The following is a 25,963-nucleotide window of genomic DNA, read 5'->3' on the forward strand; positions in this document are numbered from 1 at the left end:
GTAAGGTTTTAGCTCTTAGCTCTGACCTCTTGGCTTTCTTCTTTCCATTGGTTCTGTGTTTCTTATTTAATAATAAGGTTGGTTACATCTAAAATGTATATTTGTGCATACACACATATATGTATATATATAAGAAATATAATAAAAGGTTGCTATCAGAGAGTGGGGTCATGGAGTGGGATAAGGAGGGTAGCTAGGGTGGGGCTAGACTGAGAAAAGGGAGGGGGAAGTGATGTAACTTTATTTCAATTAAAATCATTTAAAAATAAAACAAAAAAGCAATAGCTGTCTTTGTTGTTACTAATAAATTTTTGTGTTTTGCATTTCTAAAACCAAATATATGAAGTCATTATTATAGTTATTAATCAATGACTATTTATAAACCAATAAAATGTTTTTAAGCTCATTTGATCATTTAGAAATAAAATAATGAATCTAATTCGTGTATTAATACATTAAAGAATAGAAATAATGTCCTCTTTCATTTATAGCCTGTGTCTCTAACATCTATATTTATTTCATATTATTACAAAGATCAAATGATAATCCATATATCAAAATCAAACTCTTGCAATAAGTAATGTTTGCATCATGTACATTACAGAATTGGCAAAAAGTGATGAGCCTTTAATAGTTCATAGATGCTTCTCAGTTTCTCATCTGTCTATCTCCAATACTGTTATTTGTTATTAGCAAATAGGTTAAAAAATGGTTATAAGAAAGAAACAGCACTCTGACATTTTTATGCTGTAAAATAGATGAGAAATGACTGAATTGTATTCTCCCTCATAAATACTTTGTTGATATCTAGAAGTTAAAATGCATTTGTAATTTTTTCTAGTTATTTCCTCACAAGCATAGAGAGGAAGAAAGAATGGATACAGGAAATTGCTCATTGACTGAATTTATTCTTGTGGGAGTTACCAATAATGCTGAAATGAAAGGGACATTTTTTGCCATATTTCTACTCATCTATCTCAGCAATCTTTTGGGGAATCTTGGTATGATCATTTTGCTAAGAATGGATCTCCAGCTCCACACACCTATGTACTTTTTCCTGAGCCACCTCTCTTTCTGTGATCTCTGCTATTCCACAGCAATTGGTCCCAAGATGCTGGTAGATATATTTGGCAAGAACAAGTCAATTCCCTTCTGGGGCTGTGCTATCCAGTTCTTCATTTCCTGCACTTTTGCAGATTCTGAGTGTGTACTGTTGGCAGTAATGGCCTATGATAGGTACCAGGCCATTAGCAACCCCTTGCTCTACACAGTGAACATGTCCAGCAGGTTTTGTTCCATGCTCATGGCTGGGGTTTACCTGGTGGGAACATCAGATGCTTTGATACATACAACTTTGGCATTCCGTTTATGTTTCTGTGGATCCAATGAGATTAACCATTTCTTCTGTGATTTACCTCCACTTTACCTTCTTTCCTGCTCAGATACTCAAATAAATGAGTTGGCATTATTCACTATTTATGGTTTCCTTGAACTGAGCACCATCTCAGGAGTCCTTGTTTCTTACTTTTATATCATCTCATCAGTCTTAAAAATCCGCTCTGCTGAGGGGAGGTTCAAAGCTTTCTCCACCTGCACCTCACACTTGACCGCAGTTGCTATTTTTCAAGGAACTCTACTCTTCACATATTTTCGTCCAAGTTCTTCTTATTCCCTCGATCAAGACAAGATGACTTCTCTGTTTTACACTCTTGTAATTCCCATGCTGAACCCACTGATTTACAGCCTGAGGAACAAGGATGTAAAAGAAGCTTTGAAGAAAATTAAAGTAAATAGATGGTGTTAAATATTTTATCAGAATCATCACCACATTTCTTCAATCACATGCAGTTTTAGCTATTCGCCATGTTTTCCAGGCTGGCCTTGAAATTGTGAACCCTTTGCCTCAATCTCCCACATCTGAAAATATTGGACTAAATAAGCTACCTTGTCTTTGCATTGTGTTTTATTAAATTGAATGCAATAGCATCTATACAATTACTTTACTCTTCATTTTGATGTTTTTTTTCAAGTCTCATACTGAAACATTATTTTCATAATATAAACTTATGGACACCTACCAGTAATACTAGAATTATACAGAAAGTGGCAAGATAAATCTGTGTCAAAGTGAGGCTAGACTACATAATTGGATTATGGATTATAACCCATAAGCATTATGCTATATTATGTGCTTTTCTGTATTATAAGATTTTTAATGCTGAATCATCTTTTGTTTATGATCGTAAGTGCTATCTTCTAATGTAAGTCATGGACATAAACTACTTGAGCAAACAAATAGCTTAAAGAGCTTCAAAACTGTCACAGAATGGAGTCTGTGCAGGATAATTCTGGAGTTTCTGTTTGACTGAATAAGTTAAAGTGTAGTTATCAGGAGACCAGCAACCTTGACTGAGATACTCTGTCTCATACCTAAAGATAAGCTCACTGAAGAAAGGAATGAATTCTAGTTGAAGCATCTAGAAGTTGCAAAATTCTTACGGGTTACAAGTCCATCTCATCTTTAGATTTAAAGATGTGCAAAGTGGGCTAAGAGTAAAAGAAAGAGTGTTCATAAAGATAACCTTGGACTGTAATTGATATCATTTTTCTTGGTAATCTTTCCCATTCCTACACACTTCATTGTCTGGGTTAAATGTTCCCTTTGGTAGGTCATGAATAATTATCTTGCAAAGCCATTGTTAAATCTAACTTCATTTTTGTGAGATATTTGTTTTCAATATGAGATTGTGAATATCCTTTGCTCAAGGACTGACTACTCCATTCATATTATAAATAACTGCATTGTGTATTTGAAAGGACATGTGGAAACAAATAAAAACATCAATTATATACTCAAATAATTATTGTGTTCATTCTAATACATGAATGAAGAAATTATTTTTAGCTTCATTATCTGCTACTGCAAAACTGTAAATGCAGACTCATTAACCCCTGAATTGCTGAATGATTCTTTTAAAATACAATTACATGAGACTAAAATAAGAATGTAATGCTGATTAATGAATTATTACTTTAGTGGTATTCTTAAACAGCTTTTTTGTATTTTATTGGTTTTATTTGGGTGACAATACAGGCATAAGCATGCTGAATTGAGTGAAAACATTGCTGAGGTACTGTCTAGCATATGGGAATAATGGCAAGCTATAAAGACTGAAGAAGTCAACATATTAACCTTACTTGAGGGCTTTATTACAGTGACCAAATGTCTAGTACAATTCAGAAATATAGGGCATCATCTTTTCCATCACTCCATTTTTTGGAATGTTTCCAATTTGCCCTTAGTGTTACATGAACTCTGTTTAGTTTGTAATCTAAATGTGTCATACCAAGCATATAGACTATTCAGATTGATGCTTCTAACTTAGTCGTATTTACCTACAACCATCAGCTGATATTTTAAAAAGGAGAGTGTTGCTTAGAAAGGATGAGAGGGGAAAGAAGCTATGAATACTTCACTAGACAGTCTCATTCAAGGCAACAAAGCCTCTGAGGTTGTGGTCCACAGTTTGTGTAAGGTTCAGACCAAAGACTAATCTGCTGCTAATCTGGTGATGCTTCAGTTTGAGTCATAAATTCTTTTAAATAAGTACAACAGTCAAACTTTTAACTTCACCTTAGTCACTCATTGTAATAAAATAATGAGTCAGATCATTGTATTTTGAGACATTGATGGCTTTAATTTTCCTTTTCTTTTGTTCACTTGTTGTACAAAACAATATTGATGTGTATCTGAAATGACTGTTTAAATGTAATAAATTTCAAATGTTCTTTGAGAAAGATAAAGGTAATCATTGACCTATTTTCCTCATTGGATTTTTAACAAATAACTTTCACTACATTTTACATAATCTTTATGATAATTAAAACAGTATTTACAGCCATGTTGTTTTTCTTATCTTTTTGAATTGTGATAACAAAATGCCACATATTGATAAATCTCACAACTATGAGTAAAAGCAGTCTCAAATCAAGATTGGTGTGGAGAGTGCTGATAGCACACATTTTTTTTTAAATCATGGACAGTCTGACCTCCACTTTGCTTTAGAGGCAGAAGGAGAGAGGGTGCTATTGGGTCCTAGTGGTAAGGTCCATAATCCAATCTCTAAGGACTCTGTCCTTATGAATTAATCATTTCACAAAAACTTTGTCCCATTTTAACATTATTTTTATCATCACTTTTTAATGAAAAACATCATACAATATATTCCAATTATGATTTTCCTTTCCCCATCCTCCCAAATCCTCCCCAACCAGCCACCCAATGTCTTGTCCTTTCTCTCTCTTTCAAAAAAAAAGAAACAAACAAAAAAGACCAAACAAACAAACAAAATACCTAAAGAAAAGAAAATAACAAGAAACATACACACAATGTTTTGATGCTATTTATACATTTGATTAACAATATCACAGCTCTGGCCATTATTTATATTTGCAAAAGAAAGTTACTTGACTGACAAATTAAGGTACAAATAGATGTTTTTCTAAACAAAGAATCCTTCTCAGGAATTTCTCCTGAGAACTTACACTGTGCCAGATGACAGCATAAAGCAAAGGAGCACTGGGTCTTCTATTATGAAATATTTTCAGGCAGAATTATTTGATACTGGAACTGTAAAACTGAATGTGCTCAGGAAAATCAGGATATGTAATTGTGATTGACAATCAAAAGTCTTTACTGGCTTTCAAACTTAGATCCATATCCATATTATTTCCAAAATGATTTTTCACTGTTCAACTATGAGATATATGGATCCACTATATATGTTCACACTAAGAACATACTCACAAGCAAGATGTTTATATCTTAGGAACTTAATTATTTAGAAATATTTTAGGTTTGTATACACCATTTTATGTACTTTACCCAAACCATTAAAGTGTCTATTAGGTAAATAGAACATGCCACACTCTTAGATAATATTGTCTTAGATAATATAGCATTGATTTATGAGTATTTCCAAATTCCATATTATATGGGGTTTTATTTTGTTATTTGTTTGCTGTATCATGAAGTTTCCTACCTATGACACTAAGATTTTCATAACTGAGATGATTTATTATTTGAGGAAATATATGCTTATATTGTCTCATTGTATGTAACAATTCAAGAAATAGGCACAAATTAATTAATATATAAAGGAAGCAACTGAAGAGAATTATTTAACTTGGGCTGAGAGAAAAATAATTATAAATTAAAAGCCAATGGAGGAAACAATGAAAGAATTGACAGTTGTACCACCCAGTTATATATTGCCAAAATCTGGTACTTGTTTTAGTTAACATGGTTGATCTTCCAAATATAGGCCTCCCTACATCTTGACCTCTCTAATTGTAAAAATTACTGCATAGACATTTTCTTCCCCACTATGAACATCAGTTATGTATAGAAACAGAATATCTACCTTCCAGGAAGTTGTTATCCTAAAACTGGATAAGATAATCTGTCTGGAATTGAGTCAAAAGGCTTTAAGCTCAAGATTGCCATGAAGTTTTATTGGAATATGGTCCAGAAATGAAGTCATATGAGGAGAAGTCTAAGTGGTTGTGAGAATACTCCAAGAAAACAAGTCAAGGGTTTTGTTAGCATTTAATCATTACCTGGCCAGCCCCTTGGGATCCTTGCCAGTAAGCAGGCAGTATCTTGGCCCAATAACTTTCACTGCCAAGACCACATCATGCCATTTTTAAAATACAACATTTGTTGCTGCACAACTCAGCAGGCCCTCCTGGTGCTCCTTCCTGCCAAGCAGCAGTCTGAGGCAGGCCAGGACACTGGAACTTTCACTAGCACTTTTCCAACAGCTGGGACCCTTCATCCAGCACTGGCATGATCTGTAAGCTCTTCATTTCACACCTCTGGCCATTTCCCTGGATATGAGGCTTTATTTCTCAAGCACAGTACTTGCCTTCTGGCTTTTCTTGAAGTCCTGGTACCAGGCTATGGGATGACTCAGCACTATGCTTGAAGGCCAGACATCCAAAACCAGTAATAAGATACTCCCTGAAAGCCAACCTGGGTCTGCCTAAGGGCCCTAGCAACAGCAGCTAAGATATGATCTAGAGATGGCCTGGACCAATGAGAGGCAGCCATGTCGCACCAGCAGATGAATGTTCATCAGACCTCCCCCCTGGGTAGGGTGGAGGGTATGTAAGGTTTGCCTCTTCCTGAATAAACTGAGCTTGTTTCAACATCCTCCCAGAGTCTGTGTTGTTGACTCTGTGCCTACTTGCCCATTCCCACAGCACAGGATCCTGACACACCAGGCAGCTGTGTCTCTCTCGAGCTCTTAGTCCATCAGGCCCTGCTCTCTAAGTGATGACATAGTGGGCAGTTGGTGCCTTTTTATCTCTTGGACCCATGTGTCCATTGGCACATGTTCTTTGGATAGTGATCCACTGAGTATTCTGTGCCTCCTCATTGGTGCTTGTGAATTTCTGGGATGCTGGAGATTCCAGCCTATTAAACCTTATTTCTCTGCCTTACTCATGGAAAATTCATCCACCACCATATCTAGCACCTGACTTAAGGTTTAAACTTATCCATGTCAATCCAAATGGATGTTTTCCAGCACCTTATATCCCAATATTTCACAGGACCCTTGTAACTTCTACCAGTGATCCAATAGATGGAAAGGTGTACCCTACTTTCAAGCTTTCTCTTGGGATTCTTGGACTATGTGCTCCCATCACTCCTTCTTTTCTGTTTGGCTTGTCTGTCCTGTTTGCTCTCCTCTCCCAGCAGCCTAGGAGACCCATGGCTTGGGCTCTGGAATGCTGGATGCCTCCCTTTTCTCTTGCTCCCTGATTCTGTGCCTGCTGGCATCTCATGCTTTTGCTCAAAATGTCTCCTTCTTCTATTTGCTCTGTCTCTGTACACTCCCTCTCTTCCTCCCTTCTGCTGCCACCACCACTGGAGCCCAGGGAGTCCCTCTTTCCCACCTGTCTTCCCTGCTACTCTGTTTCCCACATTCCCTTGCAACACATTCTTAATGCTCTGGTACATGAGGTGCTGTAACTTGCACCTAGACTGACAATGCCAAGCCATCCCCAGTGGGCTGGCCCAATACAAGCAGCATCTGGCACCACTGCCTCCACCACCTTGGCTAGGAAATGTCTTTCATTCTTATGGTCTTTTACATGCTGCTTTATACTGTAAACTCTTAATTTAGGAGTTGGTCAGCTGACACAGTTCCCTGGAAAAACTTTTTGTTTGTATTTCTGTTGTAATGTATGAATGTGGTCACAGTGTTCTTGGTTTGTTTTTGAATGCCTGGGATTGTGTGATCTGTGTGTGTCTTGTTAACATCTCAGCTATGTTCACTAGCTACACAAGCTCAGATTTTGAGAAAGTTATTTACCTTATTATGAAAAAAAAAAAAACTAAGAAATTGGGTATAATTTCAAGACCTAAAATCTCGTAACTCCAGATTTAAACTGCTCTGGAAAACACCATGTGGTCTGCCATGGTGAGAATAACCATGTAGGCAGGCACCATCTTGGCTAAAGTCAAAGACAGACAGGTTATATAACTTCACTGCCATCTTTGATGAGGGTAACCATGTGGGCAATCACCGTCTTGACTAAGATTAAAAAGAGAGTCATGATCTCACTGCCATTTTTAGCAAGGGTGATGGATCCACTCGGAGACATCAAGTCTCCAAATTATTTTGGATTGGATAGATTTCTATGTGATAACTCTGGTCCTGCCCTAAAGCAAGGTTTATAAAAGGTAAGATTTAAAACAATTCTGGTTACTTAGATATTAATGCTGTACCTCTGCATTCCTGTACAGGGATGAATCTTGCTGCCAGCCAAATTTTGTAACCTAAGAATAAGCCCATTGATATTGAAACTAAATTGCTTGCAATGTTAAAACTTGGTTTTGCCTTATATATCTTAGGACCACAGCTAAACAGCAGAGACTGAGATATTACTATTTGATGATACCGAAACAGTCTGACAAGGGGTCGCTCCTTATTTAAGGTTAACAGAGACCATTTTAAGAATATATGCCTAACCTTGCTTTTTCTAATATTGGTTAGCTGTAACTAGTTGGGAAAAATGTATGTCCAGATTTAACGTATATGTGCTCTCAAAGTTAAGCCTCAAAATTTGTTTAATTTAGATATACCTAACAGAATTTGTTCCCCCAATCCACAAGTACCTTTAGAGATCTGAGAATATGATATTTAATACAAAAAGCTTTTTATGATAGAGAGACATGCCAGCTCCTGGCAGCATCCTGTATCTTCTCCAAGAAAATGCATGGCCATGGAAGAGCTTCCATCTAGAGGTATGCTTTAGATGTGGCAATACCAGGCACTGAGAAAAAAGAAAAAAGAAAAAAAAAACTGCCTTTCACCTCAACCACTGCCTAGAGCCTGCCCAGACTGGATAAGAGGACAACACTGAAGGATTGATTGCCCCATGCTGTGAAGTCAAAGTGGGTAAATTTCCCCAAATAAATCTCTCAGATCTTCTGGACCTAGCAGCTAAAGGCAAGCACTGTTTCTTGGACTTGTGCCCTGTAAGAACCATGGAGAAACTTGAGACTGCCTAGGTAGCTAGAAAACTGTCTCCCTTCTGTTTATTTACTTATCCTTCTCAGATCTGATAGTGTTTGATGACCAGGGTATTAATAGACTTGTCAGTTCTACAGCTCTCCCCCCACAACCCCAAGGCTACAAGCACCTTGGTAGCTCATTAGTAAGTTTCATGTTAAAAGTACAGACAGGTATGCCCTATCCAAAGACTTCATGTTACAGGATAAATGAGTTTCAGATGTAACTTCAGAGGTTCAACATTTCAGCACTGATAAATGCAGTTCTGATAAACTGATAGAGCACTGACTACGAAGTTTTCAGGAGTCCTTAAATTTCTAGCCTTCTGCTGTGACACCAATATATAAATCTGTTCCAGTTGTTTTAGACACCTGCAGGTTTCTGCACAGGTTCACCCCTCCTGCCAGACTCATGCCAACGCCAACTCAAGTGGGAGATCCTCCAGATATGCCAGCCACTGTGTACCAGCTCTGAGGATGAGAACAGGGCACACACTGGCAGGTTAACTTGTGTTAACATGTCCAATCATAAAAACTCTATTATCTCCTAACTTGTTGACACTCTTACAGGATGGATAGAGACATTTGCCACCTCCAGAGAAACAGCAGATGCGATGACTCCTGTACTCCTGGAACACATCATCCCTTGATTTGGTGTGCCATCCCTCTAAGCTTCTGGAACATCTAATATCACCTCTTCAGATTCAAGAGCATATCTGCTCTTTTGTCCGGGTTATTCAGCCTTGCCTCTTCTGCACAACCAATGTACTTCTCCATTCCGTTCTTTCTGGCAATTGCCCCTCTTCCCATGGCTAGCCTGCTCATGGGGCCAATGAAAACAATCTATTTTTCTTCTAGCAACCTGTCTTCTCAGCTCCCTCGAGGAACAGACGCTTGAGGTCTCCCAGATGACAGGTAACTGAATGCTTCTTTACTCACACCTTCCACTGTGCATGACCCCAAATCCAACTTCCCCTTCCATATTTCATCCCAAGTCATCAGGAAGCTGTCTAGAGATCTTGGTGCCCCTTGTTCCCACCTCACGTGCTATCCATAACTCACCTTTTTATAATAAATGAAAAGGGAGGAATATTAGCATTTAAGCCTTACCTGGCTGGCCCCTTGTGAACCTTGCCAGTAAGCAGGCAGTACTTTGGCCCCCTCAGGGTCCTGATAACACCATCCTACATAGCCCCATTTGTGTAGTCCATTTGTGCATGCACCAAGCTCCCTTTAAGAGGTGGGCTCTGCCCACCATTCACTCTCCCTCTTCCCACACTTGTGACCTCAGTTTCTTCAAAACACAGAATTGTTATTGGAATATGTTTTAGTGGTCTTCTAAAAGTGTGGCAGATAGGAGTGAGTTTACTTCTGATTACTCATTATTGCTTGCTGCTGTTACTCAATTGTCTAAATTATCCTTTATCTGCCTCTATTGAAAAACATGTTTTTGCCATATATAGCTTGGTCTTGTGAATATATCCAGTTTGAACTCATGAAAACCTTACTCCTGTGATTTTATTAATACTCAGAGTATAAATTCTTTGATGCTCTGAATAAAGTTGGCTATTGCATGATACTTAGTCCTCCTCATCTATTGGCTCTATTCTCCCAGGTCCCACTGACTCTAGAAAGGTAACAAAGTCTACATAATTTATGAGTATACAGTAATTGTCCATATTTCATCTATATATAATACTCACCTCTGGGGAATTTTTTAAATTTTCCTTGAAAAGCATTCAAATGTGTAAAAAGCAATGAGTAAATACTCACCATAACAAATTTAAATTGACATTGAGTGAAAGGATGGACACATACAACTTGAGTATAATTGAAATTGTTAGAAAAATTCCCACAGACAGAGAATAGAATATATTGTTTGGGAAAGTTAAGCATAGATATGAACAGTGATTTCTTAAAATTAGATGTGAAACTAGTAATATATTTTATCAAATTTGTAGTGATACAATGTCTTTATATGTGCAATGCAGATTGAATTAAAAGAAATAATATACAGATTATATTAGAAATTGTCCATCACCTTTTATTCTTCAGTTTCTCCAGAGCCTTTTTCACATCCTTGTTCCTCAGGCTGTAAATCAGAGGGTTCAGCATGGGAATCACCAGTGTGTAAAATAGTGATGTCATTTTGTCTTGATCTAAAGAGTAGGAAGAACTTGGCCGAAAATACATGAAAAGCATAGTTCCCTGGAAAATCGCAACTGCAGTCAGGTGGGAGGCACAGGTGGAGAAAGCTTTGAATCTCCCCTCAGCAGAGCTGATCTTAAAGACTGATGAGATGATGTAGCAATAAGAGACAAGAACTCCTGAAATGGTGCTCAACTCAATGAACCCAAAAATTGTAAATATTGCTAACTCGTTGGCCTCTGTATTTGAGCAAGATAGTAATAGAAGAGGAGGGACATCACAGAAAAAATGGTTGATCTCGTTAGATCCACAGAAACATAAGCGGAAGGTCAGGGTTGTATGTATCAAAGCATCAACTGTTCCCACCAGGTAAACCCCAGCCATAAGCAGGGAGCACAGCCTGTTTGACATGTTTGCTGTGTAGAGCAAGGGGTTGCTGATAGCTTGGTACCTATCATAGGCCATCACTGCTAGCAGTAGACACTCAGAATCTGCAAAGACACAGAATGTCAAGAACTGCAGAGCACAGCCAACCATGGCAATTGATTTCTCCTCAGCTAAAAGATCCACCAGCATCTTGGGTCCAATTGCTGTGGAATAGCAGAGGTCACAGAAGGAGAGGTGGCTGAGGAAAAAGTACATGGGTGTGTGGAGCTGAGAGTCCACTCTAATTAAAATGATCATCCCAAGATTGGCCAGAAGATTAATGAGATAAACAAGTAGGAATGTGATGAAAAGGGCTATTTTCATGTCAGAGCTATTGGTAATTCCCAAGAAAATGAATTCTTCCACAGAGGAGCAGTTTTTCTTGTCCATTTTCTTAGAGAAACCTTAAAAATTAAATATGTATATATTTACATATGTATATATGATCACAGTACATTTACTGTGCAGAACATTATTTTATCTCTGATTTATTATTGTCTCCCAAAATATACACTTCAATCTTCAATTAAGATTATATTATTTAATTTTAATAATTTATCTGTTATAACAATTAATAAACTTTGGAATCAATATCAAATCTGGACAAATATCAAGCTGTACATGTCAGTTTCCCTGAAATAGACTACCTAGACAGAAAGACCTTTAAAGTAATATAAATTTTTAAGTTAATGAGACTAAATGGCAAGATATTGAAGTTCTCAGTATACTTCACATTTAAATATACTTGAAATTATTCTTAAAAATCAAAATTTTATGAAAAATGTGAATTTTAAAATAATAACCATATTTCTAGTCAAAATAACTACTGAAACCTTCTAGTATTTATGAGCAAAGTATCTGTTACTGTACAGTAAGTAAAAAATAATTCCTAATTACTTTTCCTTTCAAATATATGTGATTGTTAGGCTACCATACCCATTGACTATTTGTCAATAGCTTTTGAAACCAAAGGATAAATCTCATCATTCAATGGAAAAGGCTAAAGAATAGTCTAAGCAGCATGAAGTCACACGTGTATACACACAGCTGCAGATGTTGTATATTTAGTGTTTATTAATGAAAACAACACTAAGAAAAGTAAAGACTACCAAGATATATGACCTCATGTGTTTGTGCAATTATGTGAAATTTTATGATTTGCCAAGTGTGAGAGAATTAGTTTTTATATGAGTAGCTAACAATGATATATAGCTTACTGAGATTTGAAATTTACAAATTATGATTCAAATAAAATATTTAAATAACATTTATCTTAATAAAGGTCTATAAAGTGGTAGTCAGAACTACAGATAAATAAAATACAGGCTTTGAAGTGATGTATGTATCTACACATAGGTTGAAATGAATAAAGAATACTTTCTGATAATCTGTTAAAGGAAAATAATTAACATATGGCTTTATAGATACTAATAAGTGCAGTCAGAATCTTCTTGTTCTGGTTATAAAATGGTGTTTTTTTTAGATTTTAAACATTACCCAAGTAGACTGTATAGTTGACTAAGTAAAAAATTATTTTTATCTTTTCTGAAAAGATCATTTGTAACCATATATTAACCATATATTATTGGATTGGGGACCTCAGGATCTTACCTAAGGTGAGTTTGTCTTTGGTAGCAAAATATGAGAAGACAGCATTTTGTTATATCATGTATCACTTGGGACTTATGCCCCTGCGGCCTCTTCCCTTTAGAGTTTGATGCTATGAAAACATGTAATTATTTCTACTCATGGTCTTTTATTCCCTTATGCATATATGAAGTTCCTCATTAAAGATGGAACTACAATTTCTTACTATTGTCATCAACTTAATTTGTCAGAGTGAATATTTCAGTTTAATTTTATGTTGTAAAATATATAGAACTTATATATATATATATTATATAGCAAAATATAATCTATATTTTATTAACTGAACCAGAATCTAATGAAAATGAAATCTCTACCCCTATGAAGTCATTTATAACACAGTGTTCAGTTCATATTCCAATTTTAAACACTTCAGTGATTTGCTGGCTGTAACTACTTTTGAATAGATTATTGGTATACAATTTATATATTATTCAATGGACACTTCAAGGTGAACCAATTGCTTGATTCTTAGTGTATTCACACATTGTATGCTATTTACAGCACCTGCTTCTAGAATAATTTTCAGCACATGCCCTATTGTGATTGCTGCACTATGTTCTTCTCTACTAGTTCCTGGGAAACTTCATAAATGATCTTTTCACCACTACAAATGGTGAAACATCTATGTTACTAAGAAGTCTAACAGAAGCAGAAAGTTTCATGTAGCAATTCAAATATACTGTATGTAAAAGTAATGTAACGTTGGGGGCTGGAGATATGATGGCTTGGTGATTAAGAGCACATGTAACTCTTGCAGAGACTGGGTTAGGAATTTAACACAAATATGATGTTTCACAAACATCTGTAACTTTAATTCTGAGAATCAGAAAGCTTCTTTCCTCCATGTGCACCTGGTATGCATGTGGTACACATGTACAAAGACAAACAAAACACTTGTGCACATTTAATTTTAAAAAAGCCTGAAAATTAATTCCATAAACAGGAGTATAAACCTGAATGGATTATCTTAGGAGAAATTGCATTTAGTTAGATTTATTATCATAGTGAATTTAGAGGAAAGTGAATTAAAATTGAGATCACAATTTCTCCTGCTACATACACACACACACACACACACACACACTTGTTAATATTCTAATAATGAAATGCTTTTAAATAGTTTTATCATTATGACTCAAATAATATTTTATATGATTTATTCAATTTTAACAAAATATCTACTGTAGCAGATACCTAGGAATATGAAAACAGTGATTCACTGTGACATTCCAGCCAGAAATTATATTTTCCTTAAAGCAAATTTATTATGTTCTTTTGTTATTTAAGTAAGAAATATGAAAATCCCTATTCTTATTATATCTCTGTCTGCAGTTTAGCAATGGGCATATGTTTTAATATGTATTTCCCTAATTGCTAAAGCTGACGAAGCTTTTTTGAGTTGTTAGTCACATTCCTATCTTTGAGATCCCTCTGATAATACTCACCCCATATATAATTGGCTTTTTTCTCTTCTTGACTTTAGCATTTTTGTTGTTATTGTTTTGCTTTTAGTTTTTATTTTTGGGGAGCCAGTTTCCTTATATATTCCAAATAATAATTCTCTGTCGTGTATACAGTTGGGCCACGTTTTCAACCATTTTGTGAGCTTTCTCTTCACTTGGATGATTGTTTTCTTAGAAGCTTTTGGATTTTATGAATATAATTTTTTATTCAAATTTTGTCAATTTAGCTTCAATTTCTGGATAAGCAGAGTCTTCTTCAAGCAGTTCTTCCTATCCTTCCTTTACCTATATCTTGGAAGGCACTGCCTTTGTTTCTTGTAGCAATTTCAGAATTTCAGGTTTCAAACTTAGACCTTTGATTCATATGGAATTAATTTTTTGTGCAATAAAAGACAGGTCTGATTTCATTTTTCTGCATGTAGACACAGCTTTTCAGAATCGTTTGTTGAAGATAATGTCATTTCTCTGGTTTATGTTTCTGGCTTCTTTGTCAATTATCAGATAACATAGTTTAGGAGTACTCATGTTTAGATATTCTATTTGATTGCTTTCATCTGCATGTGAATTTTGTGCCAGGACTGTACTGTTTTTTATTGTTATAACTCTGTAAAATACATTGAAAGATGGACTGGTAATATCTCAGCATTATTTCTGAGCTATCTGGAGTCTTCTGTAATTCTGTTTCAATTTTAGCATAGTTTTCTTTTCTGTGAAGACTGAAATAAAGATTTTTGATTGAGAATGTGTTGGATCTGTAAACTGCCTTTGGTAGACTTGTCATTTTCACAATATTAATTCTACAGTATGAAACAATGAGAAACTGTAACTGACATGTTATAAAAATGTGTTACAGATGAAGTTAAATAATGAAACCTCAGCTAAAATTAAAAAGAAGAACATCACAACACCATAAAATACATTCTACTTAGCTGGAGAGATGGCTCAGCACTTAAGAGTATATGGTGCCCTTGCAAGTTCGTTTCTAGCACACAAATCAGGTGCCTCACTACCTAGTATTAGTGTAATCATAGGGAACCCAACACTCTTTTTTCAGAGTCTGTGGGTACTATTTCTATCTCTGTACAGCATAGTATATCTCAGACTTTTTCACATGCTCTTGAGACTCTTTTTCTCATATTGAGCTATCTTTTCCAGCCTTAATATGAGGATTTTGCTTTGTCTTATTATATCTTATTTTGTCCTGTTTGGCTGCTGTCTTTTGGAAGCCTACCTTTTTTCTGAAAAGGAAATGGAGGGTGAGTGAGTCTGGAGGAGAAGAGAGGTGGGGGCAGCTAGGAGGAATAAAATGAGGGGATCTGTGGTTGGAACGTAGTATATGAGAGAATAGTCTATATTCAATAAACATTTTTAAAGTAAAATAATTCCTTGAATATATTTGGTGAGTTAGAAATTTGGGCCACATTGATTTTCAAATACTGTTAAAATTCTTATGTAAAACATAATTTATCCATAAAGATCATTAACAAAAGAGATTTTCAAAAGTGAAGAAAGGAATGAATCCTGAGATTGAACTTCTATTTCATGAGTACTCAGTAGGAAATATATCCTAAAGTCCATAGATTCTTTCCAATCTATAGTTATCCCTTTTTATTGCTAAATGTGCCAGTGAAGTCACTTTTTTTTTTTTTTACTCCTGGGAATATTCCCAAATGCCTTTATTCCTACTTTTTTTTTATTATTATTTTGCAATACAATTCAGTTCTACATATCAGCCATGGATTCCCCTGTTCTCCTACCTCCCGCCCCCCTCACTTTTTTCCCAGCCCAGTTAAAACATTTCCTTTTTATTTAGACAAAAAGGAAGAAATGTTGTGGGATATTTGTATGCTGTGTGAGAATGTATTGCTGTGATTGGTGTAATAAAAAGCTGGACAGCCAATAGCTAGGCAGGAAGTATAGGCAGGACTTCAACGCAGAGAGAGAACTCTGGGAAGAGGAAGGCATAGTTGCCAGCCAGACACTGAAGACACAGCATGAGTAGTAGAGAGAGATGAGGTAAAAAGCAATGTGGGTTTTTTTTTAATTGAATGGGTTATTTTAAGTTATAAGAGCCAGTGGGACAAGTCTAAGCTAGGGCTAAGTTTTATAATTAATAGTCAGTCTCCATGTCATTATTTGTGAGCAGGCAGACCAAAGAAAATTCTGTCTACATCCACAAGCTTGTTTGGAGCTAGAATCTGCAGGTAGATACTGACTAGGCAAGTACATAGGCTCCATGGAAGACAGAGGCACAGCCAGGAAATTCAGCTAACTTAACACGCTGTAGTCAAAACCGTCCTCTCTCTTAGCACTAGTAGGTTCTTCCTTGACATTGAGTTCACTATGATTGCACAGAGTAAGTTATATTGATCATTTATAAAGTGACTTGTCTCTCACTTTAACTGTATATACTCCCTTAATAGTGGAACCATCTCTCTAGCCCCAGAAAATTATTTTACTTTAGTACATTGAACTGAAAAGACAACATCAATGATGTAGAGGTCCTTGTTAATGACATATTTTATTACCATAAATATATTATTAGAGATTATGGAGATTTAAGAGACAAACCAGTATTTATTTATCTTGAACCCTGTTCAATCAGTAATCTAAATAATCTAAGGTACATGGCAGATAATACACTTTTATTAATTGGTTAATGACTATAATGTTATGTAGCATATAATATTGAGCATATTTTTAATGAGATATGTACTAAGATTATCGTGGAAAACTCTATAAAAGCATTTTTTCTTTCATTACAGAAACCTAAAATGAGATTAATTCTCTTTTGTCTGTCACATTCTTCACAACTGTGAATTGTAAGAGGGCCTCAAATATCATGTTCTTGAAATGTACCTTTCTATTCTGAAAGCACGAAGTGTCACTACAATAGACCAAGACCAGTTCTTCTAACTCTACACATGTTTAGTGGGAATGGGCACAACTATTATGCTGAATAAGGAAGAAATATATCTAGTAAATGCTTTTCCAGCTGTAAGCACTGTGAAAGATGCAAACTTACCATTGACCAAAAATCACTGTTGGAAATACACATACCAAGAGCCCATCCTCCTACCACTACCCTTTACCATCTGAGCAGAGATATCAACACCAGAGTGTTCCACATGGCTCCTCTCTGGGAACTATTTGCACTTTCTACCTTCTTAACAGCACCACTGTCTCTTTGCATGCTCCAAGAGGATCCTCTGTGTGATTAAGTTTGTCTTTGTGGTTGGCATCCCTGTTACTTTCAATTAACCCTACATTTTTCTTGTCACCTCTGAATATCAGTTGAGTCCTCCTACAAACTAATTCTACTACATTAGTGCAACTGTGCTATAAACACTTATGACCTGGTTAATCAAAATACATATTGAGAATAACATATACAGTTAATTACATTGAATATTATAATATTCCGTATCATTAGTTGTTATCCAACCACTCAAGTATGGGTCATGGATCACTATTTAATTTTGTTTAGAAGCACGTTTGCTAGAATTATATTCTGCATGCTCAAAACCAGTATGATCATAAATGAAATGCTGATAAATTGCTTTCCTCTTTCTTATAAAAATATGTTATAAAATCTTTGCTTTACATTTTAAACTATGTTGATTGGACATTTTCAGGCTTTAAGTATGCCATTCAATAATAGCACAAGATATCAGCCTCTCTTGAAAGATGAAAGCCCCATCCATGAAGCTATTGAACAAGTTTGTTGTTTTTTAACCACCAGCTTCCCTGGCTACAATTGCTACAGACCTGCTAAAATATAATAAATACCATTTTTTTGGTGTGAGAAAAAGAAGGGAAGTCCAGAGATGCAAGTTAGAACTTTAGATACAATAAAAAACATGGAGCTGTTGATCATGGAGACTGTGCTGATTCAAGTAAGATATCTGAAGAAGAACTCACAACAAATCTCCCTTTGGCCAGTATGTCATTTCTAGGCCAAAGACAAGAGGCATACTTAATACAAGGTAAAATATGCTATAATGAAATGAAAAAGAAGTTTTGTTAAATTTATTATTCACCTAGATATGTTATTTTTGCAAAGTGTATTTCCCTATTCATTCAATTTAATGAGAACATTTTACTCAAACATGAAAAGTAAGATAAGAAAATTTAACATAAACTAAACAAAAATAACTTCATAGGCTGAGAATCTAAAGCAGGTATCTTTTATTTGCTTGTGTTTATTTATTTAGTTACTGATTATTGACTGGAGTGTTATGGACATAGATAAGGTGATACTAGTGCACAGGAAGATTGCAAAAACAAATAAACATCTTAGCTTCACTCTCTCTCACACATTCATTTGAATGCATCAGCTATATTTATTGGACCCGTTTAATGAAAACTAGAATACAAGTGGCGAAATGTCAATTGTGAAGAGTTTGCTGGGCTCTATTGTATTTCATTTATCACTGAAGAAAGGTGTGAAACGATACTCTTTGCAAAATTTAAAACAATGACTTATCTATTGTTTATTGACTTAGAGACTAGGACCAGTGATTGCTTTCATTACAACCAATTCTCATTAGGAAATATTTCAAAAATTTTACCCAGCGAAATCTATGTTGATACACTTACACGCAATCTCAGAATATTCTATTCATTTTGAAGTGCAAAACAGAATTTCATCCCGGCCCCAAATTAATACTAATTGCCTTCTTCAGAGCCCCCTTCACATCCTTGTTTCTTAAGCTGTAGATTAGTGGGTTTAACATAGGAATAACAACTGTGTAGAAAACAGAGGCCATTTTGTCCGTGTCCATTGAGTAACTTGAGCTGGGTCTGAAGTACATGAAAAGGAGAGTTCCATGAAAAATGGCCACAGCCGTGAGGTGGGAGGCACACGTGGAAAACGCTTTGTGTCTGCCCTCAGCAGAGTTCATCCTGCAGATGGTAGCTATGATGTAGCAGTAAGAGAGAAGAACTGTGACAATGCTGCACCCCACCACACAGCCAATGAACGTGAACATCACTATCTCGTTGATGGATGTGTCTGAGCAGGAGAGGGCCAGCAAAGGTGGAATGTCACAGAAAAAGTGGTTGATGACGTTTGAATTGCAGAAGGATAGTCGGAATGTGCAACATGTGTGGATTGCTGAATCCACCAAGCCTACTACATAGGCAACAGCCACGAGCTGGATGCAGACCTTCTTGGACATTGCAATCGTATAGAGCAGTGGATTGCAGATGGCAACGTAACGATCATAGGCCATGACAGCCAGCATGAGACATTCTACATCCGCAAAAGCTCCAAAAAAATACATTTGAACAGCACATAAATTATAAGTAATCCTCTTCTGTCCAGACAAGAAATCAGCCAGCATCTTGGGAGAGACTGTGGAGGAGTAGCAGACATCACAGAAGGACAGATTGCTCAGGAAATAGTACATAGGTGTGTGCAGCCTGGGGTCCAGCTTGATCAGCAGGACCATCCCTAGATTAGCAATTACAGTTAGGCCATAAATTAGGAAGAAGAAGACAAAGAGGGCCTGTTGCACATCCTGTCTGTTAGAAAGTCCTAAGAAGATGAATTCAGTAAACACAGTGAAGTTTTCAAGTGTCATTGTTTTAATCTGGAAACCCTGGGATTTCAATCAAGAAACAGAAATTGACAGTTATGTTTTTCCTGTTGCTCATAGTTAAACTCTTGGTCCTTTTTTTTTTTTAACAGAATTAAAAACAGATAAAACCACAATTGCCCTAAGTAAACTAACTATTGGAAATGTATCTACTTCAATGTCAATCATTGAGATAATGAAGGAATTTCTTGTATCTACATAGCTCTCTTTAGAATGTGGAGCACATATTCATCCAAACTTATACACATAATTTCTAAGCAAACAACATGACGCTCTGAGAAGCTTGGCCCCTTCTTTTTTATAGGCTATGGCATGGATGTTGTCAGAAACACTGGCAATGTTTCTTCTGTTAGATTGTGAAGAAAACTGGCATCTTCAGATAAGAATTACTATTTTTATTTATAAAAATATTACTATCTCCTCTAACAAAGCATAATTAATTGTGGGGATTAAAAATAACCCATTCTCATCCCTTTACCCTCTAAAATTATGAAGCACACACCGGTGTGACACAGGTACTTGTAGGTATGACATACATATAGTTTACTGAATGCACATCAAATTCATCTTTAGTTTCAATAATATGGCTGCATTTGCTATGATTCAGATCTAGTAATGGAGATCCACTGGAATAAAAACAAAGACCTCTGGCAGAAATCCTGAGGACCAAGACAAGACTATGTCGGAAGCACATCTTTAACCTAATCACAGAGATGCTGCAGTGGCCCAGGTGACAGGAAGGCTAGTAAAAATGGATGATCAACTAGCTTAGTCCTAATCAATCAGAATCTTTGTATCCTGTACACCTATATCATACATACAAATCCTGTGTATATATGCATAAACAACAAATGAGAAAGTTATCGCTTGCTCATTGTCTCAAAATTTCAGATTTTTCTGAGCAATATGCCATCCTATGTCTCCAGAACTTGTTACAATATTTTTATTTCCTTTTGACTTTTATGCATCATTTTAATCAACTGACCTATGTTAATAATTCTCGAGAAGTCACATTAAAGTCTATGTCCCAATGTTTCACTGTTTTACTCTTAACAAACCAACGAACTATTTATATAAATGGAAATTGACAGTTACAGGAACACATAGCTCATATACGTAGAGTTACATATAGTTATATGAACATACAAAATACACTTATATTAGGGGTGTGTGTGTGTGCATCTATGTCTTTGTCTGTGTCTGAGGCAGGATAAGTAATGAAAAATCCATTCAAGATCTAAAAAGTTTCATGTTGATAACAGATTTCTAAAACTTGGGTGTATTGTTTTAAGTATCTTTCCCAGTATATAGATCTTTAAAAATAATGATTTCGTATGAAGTAATTAGAACATTTAAGATATATAAAATTACATGTCTGTTATTAAAATATTGGGAGAGAGGGCTGGGGGTTGGAGGAGGGAGAAAGGGGGATCTGTGGGTAATATGTGGAATGAGTAGAAAATTTCTTAATGAAGAAAAATGAAAAAAATAAAAGCAATGGGAAAAAATATTTACCCACCTCCCAGACTTTTGCTTTATTTCATATCTGCTTTCATACATGTATTTAGTGCAAAAATAGAGTGTTGAGGAAACTTGTAATGGAAAAATGAAAAATAGAAAACAAGACTGTACCTGATCCAAGAGTAGTGGATGTTAGTGGATGAAGTTCTTTCTGTACACAGACACAATACTCTCTCTGGAATTGTCCAAGTTATAAGCCTCTCTATATGGGCCCTGAGTGTTTAATACTCAGTCTCTCAGGAATAAGAAGAAGTTATAATAACATGGTTTAACAATCTGTATCTGATACAAATAAGGTGATTAAAGTGTATTCCTCTTATTAATTTGAAAATATTCCTGTGTAGCTAATTATCAAAGTTAGCATCAGAAAATCACTCCAATTAATTTTGCATTCATTACTTTCTATTCATTATTCTGTATATATTTTTGTAAGGTATAAAATTTCTACAGCTATATAGATTTACATTCAAGCAGCAAATTTAATAAATAACACCCTTCCAGAAACGCATTCACATTTTGTTAGTGAAGACAGCAAACACCATCAATTAGCTCATTGCCTAAAGATAACTAGTTATTATTTTTATTTGAATCAATAGAAAATGTTTCCTTTTATTGAAAATATACTTTTTTCTCACATAATTTATTCTGTTTACAGTTATCCCTTCCTCTACTTCTCCCAATCTCTCTTCATCTACCCTCCGATCTGGATCCACTCCATTTCTGTATCTCAATAGAAAACAAACAGGCTTCTAAGGAATAATAATAAAATAAACTATGCTAAAACAAAAGCTAAAACTTCAAGTTGAACAAAACAAACAGAATGAAAAGAGTACAAGCGAAAACACAGAAATAAAGAGACCAACTCATTTACATACTCAAGGGTCCAATAAAATCACTAGATTTTAAATAAAAAGTAATGTTACAATATACACACTGTACATATAATTAAATAATGGATTACAAGCAAAGTGTTGTTTCTTTCTGTTTATTAATGTAATTTATTGTGCTTTCAGTGGTGTTCGTTTGGCTTGTATTAAGTTCTTCATATAAAATATTCAAATGTATCTTAAAATCACATTCGAAACTTATTGTATAAACATGTTTTCTCAAAGTGAATTCTAATAACACACGTAAACTAGTATATTCAGCCTTAGCTAAAGCCACTTTTAAATTAATTAAACCTAATTATTATCATATAGAATTAGATATTTCCTTTATCATCAAATATGTCCTGACTTGTTACCAAACACATTATAACATAAGCTTTTGTCTTAAATGCAAACGTGAAAAAAATCAGGGCTGAGAATTTTAGCGACTTGAAATTTTATTAAATTCAAGAGATTCCCAAGTCAACTGCATTGAAATAGAATCTCCTTAAGTGAATCATGGTAAATAAATTAGTCACAGGCTGATAATGTTCAAATATGCTCTCTTGATTGATATGACAGAAAAATGTGTGCTGATCGGGAAGATGTGTAATGATCACACACATTATTTTGACACAAGTCTTAATGTGGCTTACTCAAGTCTCACAAATTCTGTATGTGAAAGCAAACATGACAAAAATTATACAGCGCAAGCAATGCACAAGTTAGGCCTACCACTTGTCACAAATGGTCTTGGATTTGTAATTGCTGTTTTTGCTTATGTGTCTTATTTTTATTGTTATTAAACTCTCTGGCTTCTATGAAAACAGAATAAACATGGTGTAATGTCATGGTCTGTGGCATATTACAGTCTATGGCAATTAATAATTCAGATGTCAACCCACCAGACGAATAATTGTCTCATGAAGGAACCTTGGCAAGCAAGGATTATAGGGCCACAGACCCTGAACACTGGTTGTTCCTGTCTGTGATGTCACATGTGCAAAAACAGCTGTGGGATCTCCCCATTACCACGCACTTTCATGTAGTGTGTACATGTAACCTCATGGTTATATCTCAGTCTTATGGACATTTGTTTTTTGGACTGTCTACAGATGATTTCTTCTTAAGCTGTATAATATTGATGAATGGAAATAATAGTAGGATATTTTTCATAGCTCAGGCTGACATAGGAAAATAACAGTATTCTCAGCTACAAAGACAGCTTTTACACAATTAGCTGATTTAAGATCTCAGAGTAAATTCAAAGTAGACTAGTTGTCCCTGCATATGAATCACACAAGGACAAATTCCCAGGTGTCTATTGAACAAAGGTCAGGCACAAAGCAACCTTAGTAGACCTAACTCCCTCTACTAACTTTCTGCATGGACACCTAATCTCAGTTTTAGGATGCAAGACTCAAGGTTAAGCCAACTAATTGGTTATGTTTACGTCCTGGGGGACTTTTAAGGTCACAGTTCCTTGAAAAACTGCAGAGCACTCAATTGCTATCTGTCTCCCATCTTTCCTCACCAAATCTGTGTGATTTATCGTGTGTTATCAAAATGACTCTGCTTCTTACTGTTTATAAGAAATGTAATGTGACCCTCAAAATGCTACTCACATATTGTCTAGAGCTCTCTGCTGGGGAGATAGAGGAAGGGAGGTTTTCAGAAGATTTTTCACGATGAAGCAGTAAAGAAAGTTACCATCAGAATGTGTGTGTTCCTTTCCTAATACTGCTCAGATAGAAAAGTTTAGTTCTTGCTGACATCATGGATTTGTTTTTGCATTCCCTGGGTGCGGTCTTGGTGCAGGCTCTCTAAAGACTGTGATAATGTGAGACTCCCTGAAATTATGTGTTTTAATTCTGGAAAAGTAAATCATTGTAACATTTTTTTTTAAGTTTTGTTATTTCAATTTAAAATTTATTCTTTGGATTTTGAATACAGGGCCTTCCTTACTCAGTAAGTCAGTTTCAATGAAACTTGTTAAGTAAATCAGGCTATTCTTGAACTCCTGGCAGTCCTTCTGACTCATGCTGCCCTGAATCTTTTCCCCACAATAAAACCAGTATTAAATTACCAAAACACTTAGGATTTTGGGAATATTACAGAAAATCTCCAATATGAGTAGGTGTTGATATCTTTCCACAGGGTACACTGCATAGAGTTTTCATTGCATTACTTAAATGTTCTGTTCATTACTCTCTGGTGCATTATTTATATAAAGTGTGTGTGTGTGTGTGTGTGTGTGTGTTTGTGTGTTTCATATGGTGCAAGTTACTTCATATATGTGTGTGAGTGAGCATGTTCAGGTAGAGACCAAAATAACACTCTTCAAGCACTGCCTGTCATTCCTGACATGATCTCGCAAACCTCCCAGGCAATGTGTTCAAAGACATGCTACCTCTAAAACAGCACAGGGCTACATGAGGAAAATCCCACTACCTCACTCTGAATTTCCTCCTAGCCAATCAAAGACAGGCACCCCAAACCCTCTCCTGGGAGGGACACACCCTTTCTTCTTTTCTCTACTAGGGACCTTAAAAAGGGCATGTGCTAGTTGACCATCAATGTCTCTGCCACATCCAAAGGCAGCCCACCCCCTTGTATATCTAAATAATAAAATCTCTAGTGTCTAGGTGTGTTCTGTAGCTTATCTAGGATCACTTCATTGGTACCATGACTCAGGTCAGTCTATAGGACTTCTGACCCTGTCTTGGAGAAATGTTAGTCTATGTTTTCCATTGCTGCAACAAATCACACCCCCATTTATTCATTTGTATATTAGCTACTTATGGCTTTAAACTTCCTATTTGTCCTTCTGACCCTATATATTTGACCCATGTTGTACTTTGTTTTACCTGAGATAAAGTTCCAATCCCTAGAAGCTGAACATTTACCTCCTGAAGAAGCTAATCTGGATGTCAAGATTTTAGAAGAAATTATTCTTATATCTATAACTGTGTTCAGTAATACTACAATTTCAATGCCATTTATTTGTACTTTTAGCTTTGGTATCTGATCATTTATATCAGTTTGCCAAAATATTTGTTTATTAGACTCTCCTGAACTTTTTGTTTTATCTCCAGAAGCTGTTCTATCCTTGATCACATCCAGAGCAGTGTTGCTTTTAAAACAGGTACTGTCTTTTAATTGTCCTGTGGATGAGTTTCTCCAATGATGACAGTGAATAATTGAACCAAATTAGATACCGCGACCTACAGGATGCCCTTAAAGCATTTCCTGATGGGGAAGGGTTACCTTGCCTGCCCCATGTTGATCTGCATTTATTAGTTTAATGCCAACCTTTGTCATGCATTCTGTATATTCCTGAAGGCTGGGACCTTCTGTTTGGATTATCTGTAGAAAAAACATTATTTCTGGGAGCATCTTGACTACAATCCCTTTTCAAGTGACCTTGTTTGCCACAATTCAACCATCTGGCATTTCATTTTTCTTAAAGTTTCTACAAATTACTTCTTTATCAATGCAGCATCATAATTGTGAGATCTGATATAAGCTGTATTTTCAATCCATTCATCTGCTGGTGCTGACCTTGCCTTTAAAGGCCTAATCACCTTTTTACATTCTTAATTATCACTTTCAAATGTCAAAGATTCAATTAATATTCATTTGACTTCTGGATCTGATACTATTCTATTTACAGCTGAAGTCTTCCTGGTTCTTCAACCTTGCCTGTAG

At 35.7% G+C, this 25,963-nt stretch overlaps 3 protein-coding genes across 3 annotated transcripts; 1 reads left to right on the forward strand and 2 right to left on the reverse strand.

The window, feature by feature from the left end:
• The first annotated feature begins 868 nt into the window (after nt 1-868).
• LOC131908268 (olfactory receptor 5W2-like) lies at nt 869-1,804 on the forward strand. The gene has a single exon (XM_059259319.1). The coding sequence runs from the start codon at nt 875-877 to the stop codon at nt 1,802-1,804; it is 930 nt and encodes a 309-aa protein (XP_059115302.1). The 5' UTR covers nt 869-874.
• An 8,814-nt stretch (nt 1,805-10,618) lies between these two features.
• LOC131908269 (olfactory receptor 5W2-like) lies at nt 10,619-11,545 on the reverse strand. The gene has a single exon (XM_059259321.1). It carries the CDS (start codon nt 11,543-11,545, stop codon nt 10,619-10,621), a length of 927 nt encoding a protein of 308 aa, XP_059115304.1.
• A 7,369-nt stretch (nt 11,546-18,914) lies between these two features.
• Nucleotides 18,915-19,856, reverse strand: LOC131908270 (olfactory receptor-like protein OLF2). The gene has a single exon (XM_059259322.1). It carries the CDS (start codon nt 19,851-19,853, stop codon nt 18,915-18,917), a length of 939 nt encoding a protein of 312 aa, XP_059115305.1. The 5' UTR covers nt 19,854-19,856.
• Between the last annotated feature and the right edge of the window lie 6,107 nt (nt 19,857-25,963).

The sequence above is a fragment of the Peromyscus eremicus genome, chromosome 4, assembly GCF_949786415.1.
Source record: "Peromyscus eremicus chromosome 4, PerEre_H2_v1, whole genome shotgun sequence".
NCBI lineage: Eukaryota > Metazoa > Chordata > Mammalia > Rodentia > Cricetidae > Peromyscus > Peromyscus eremicus.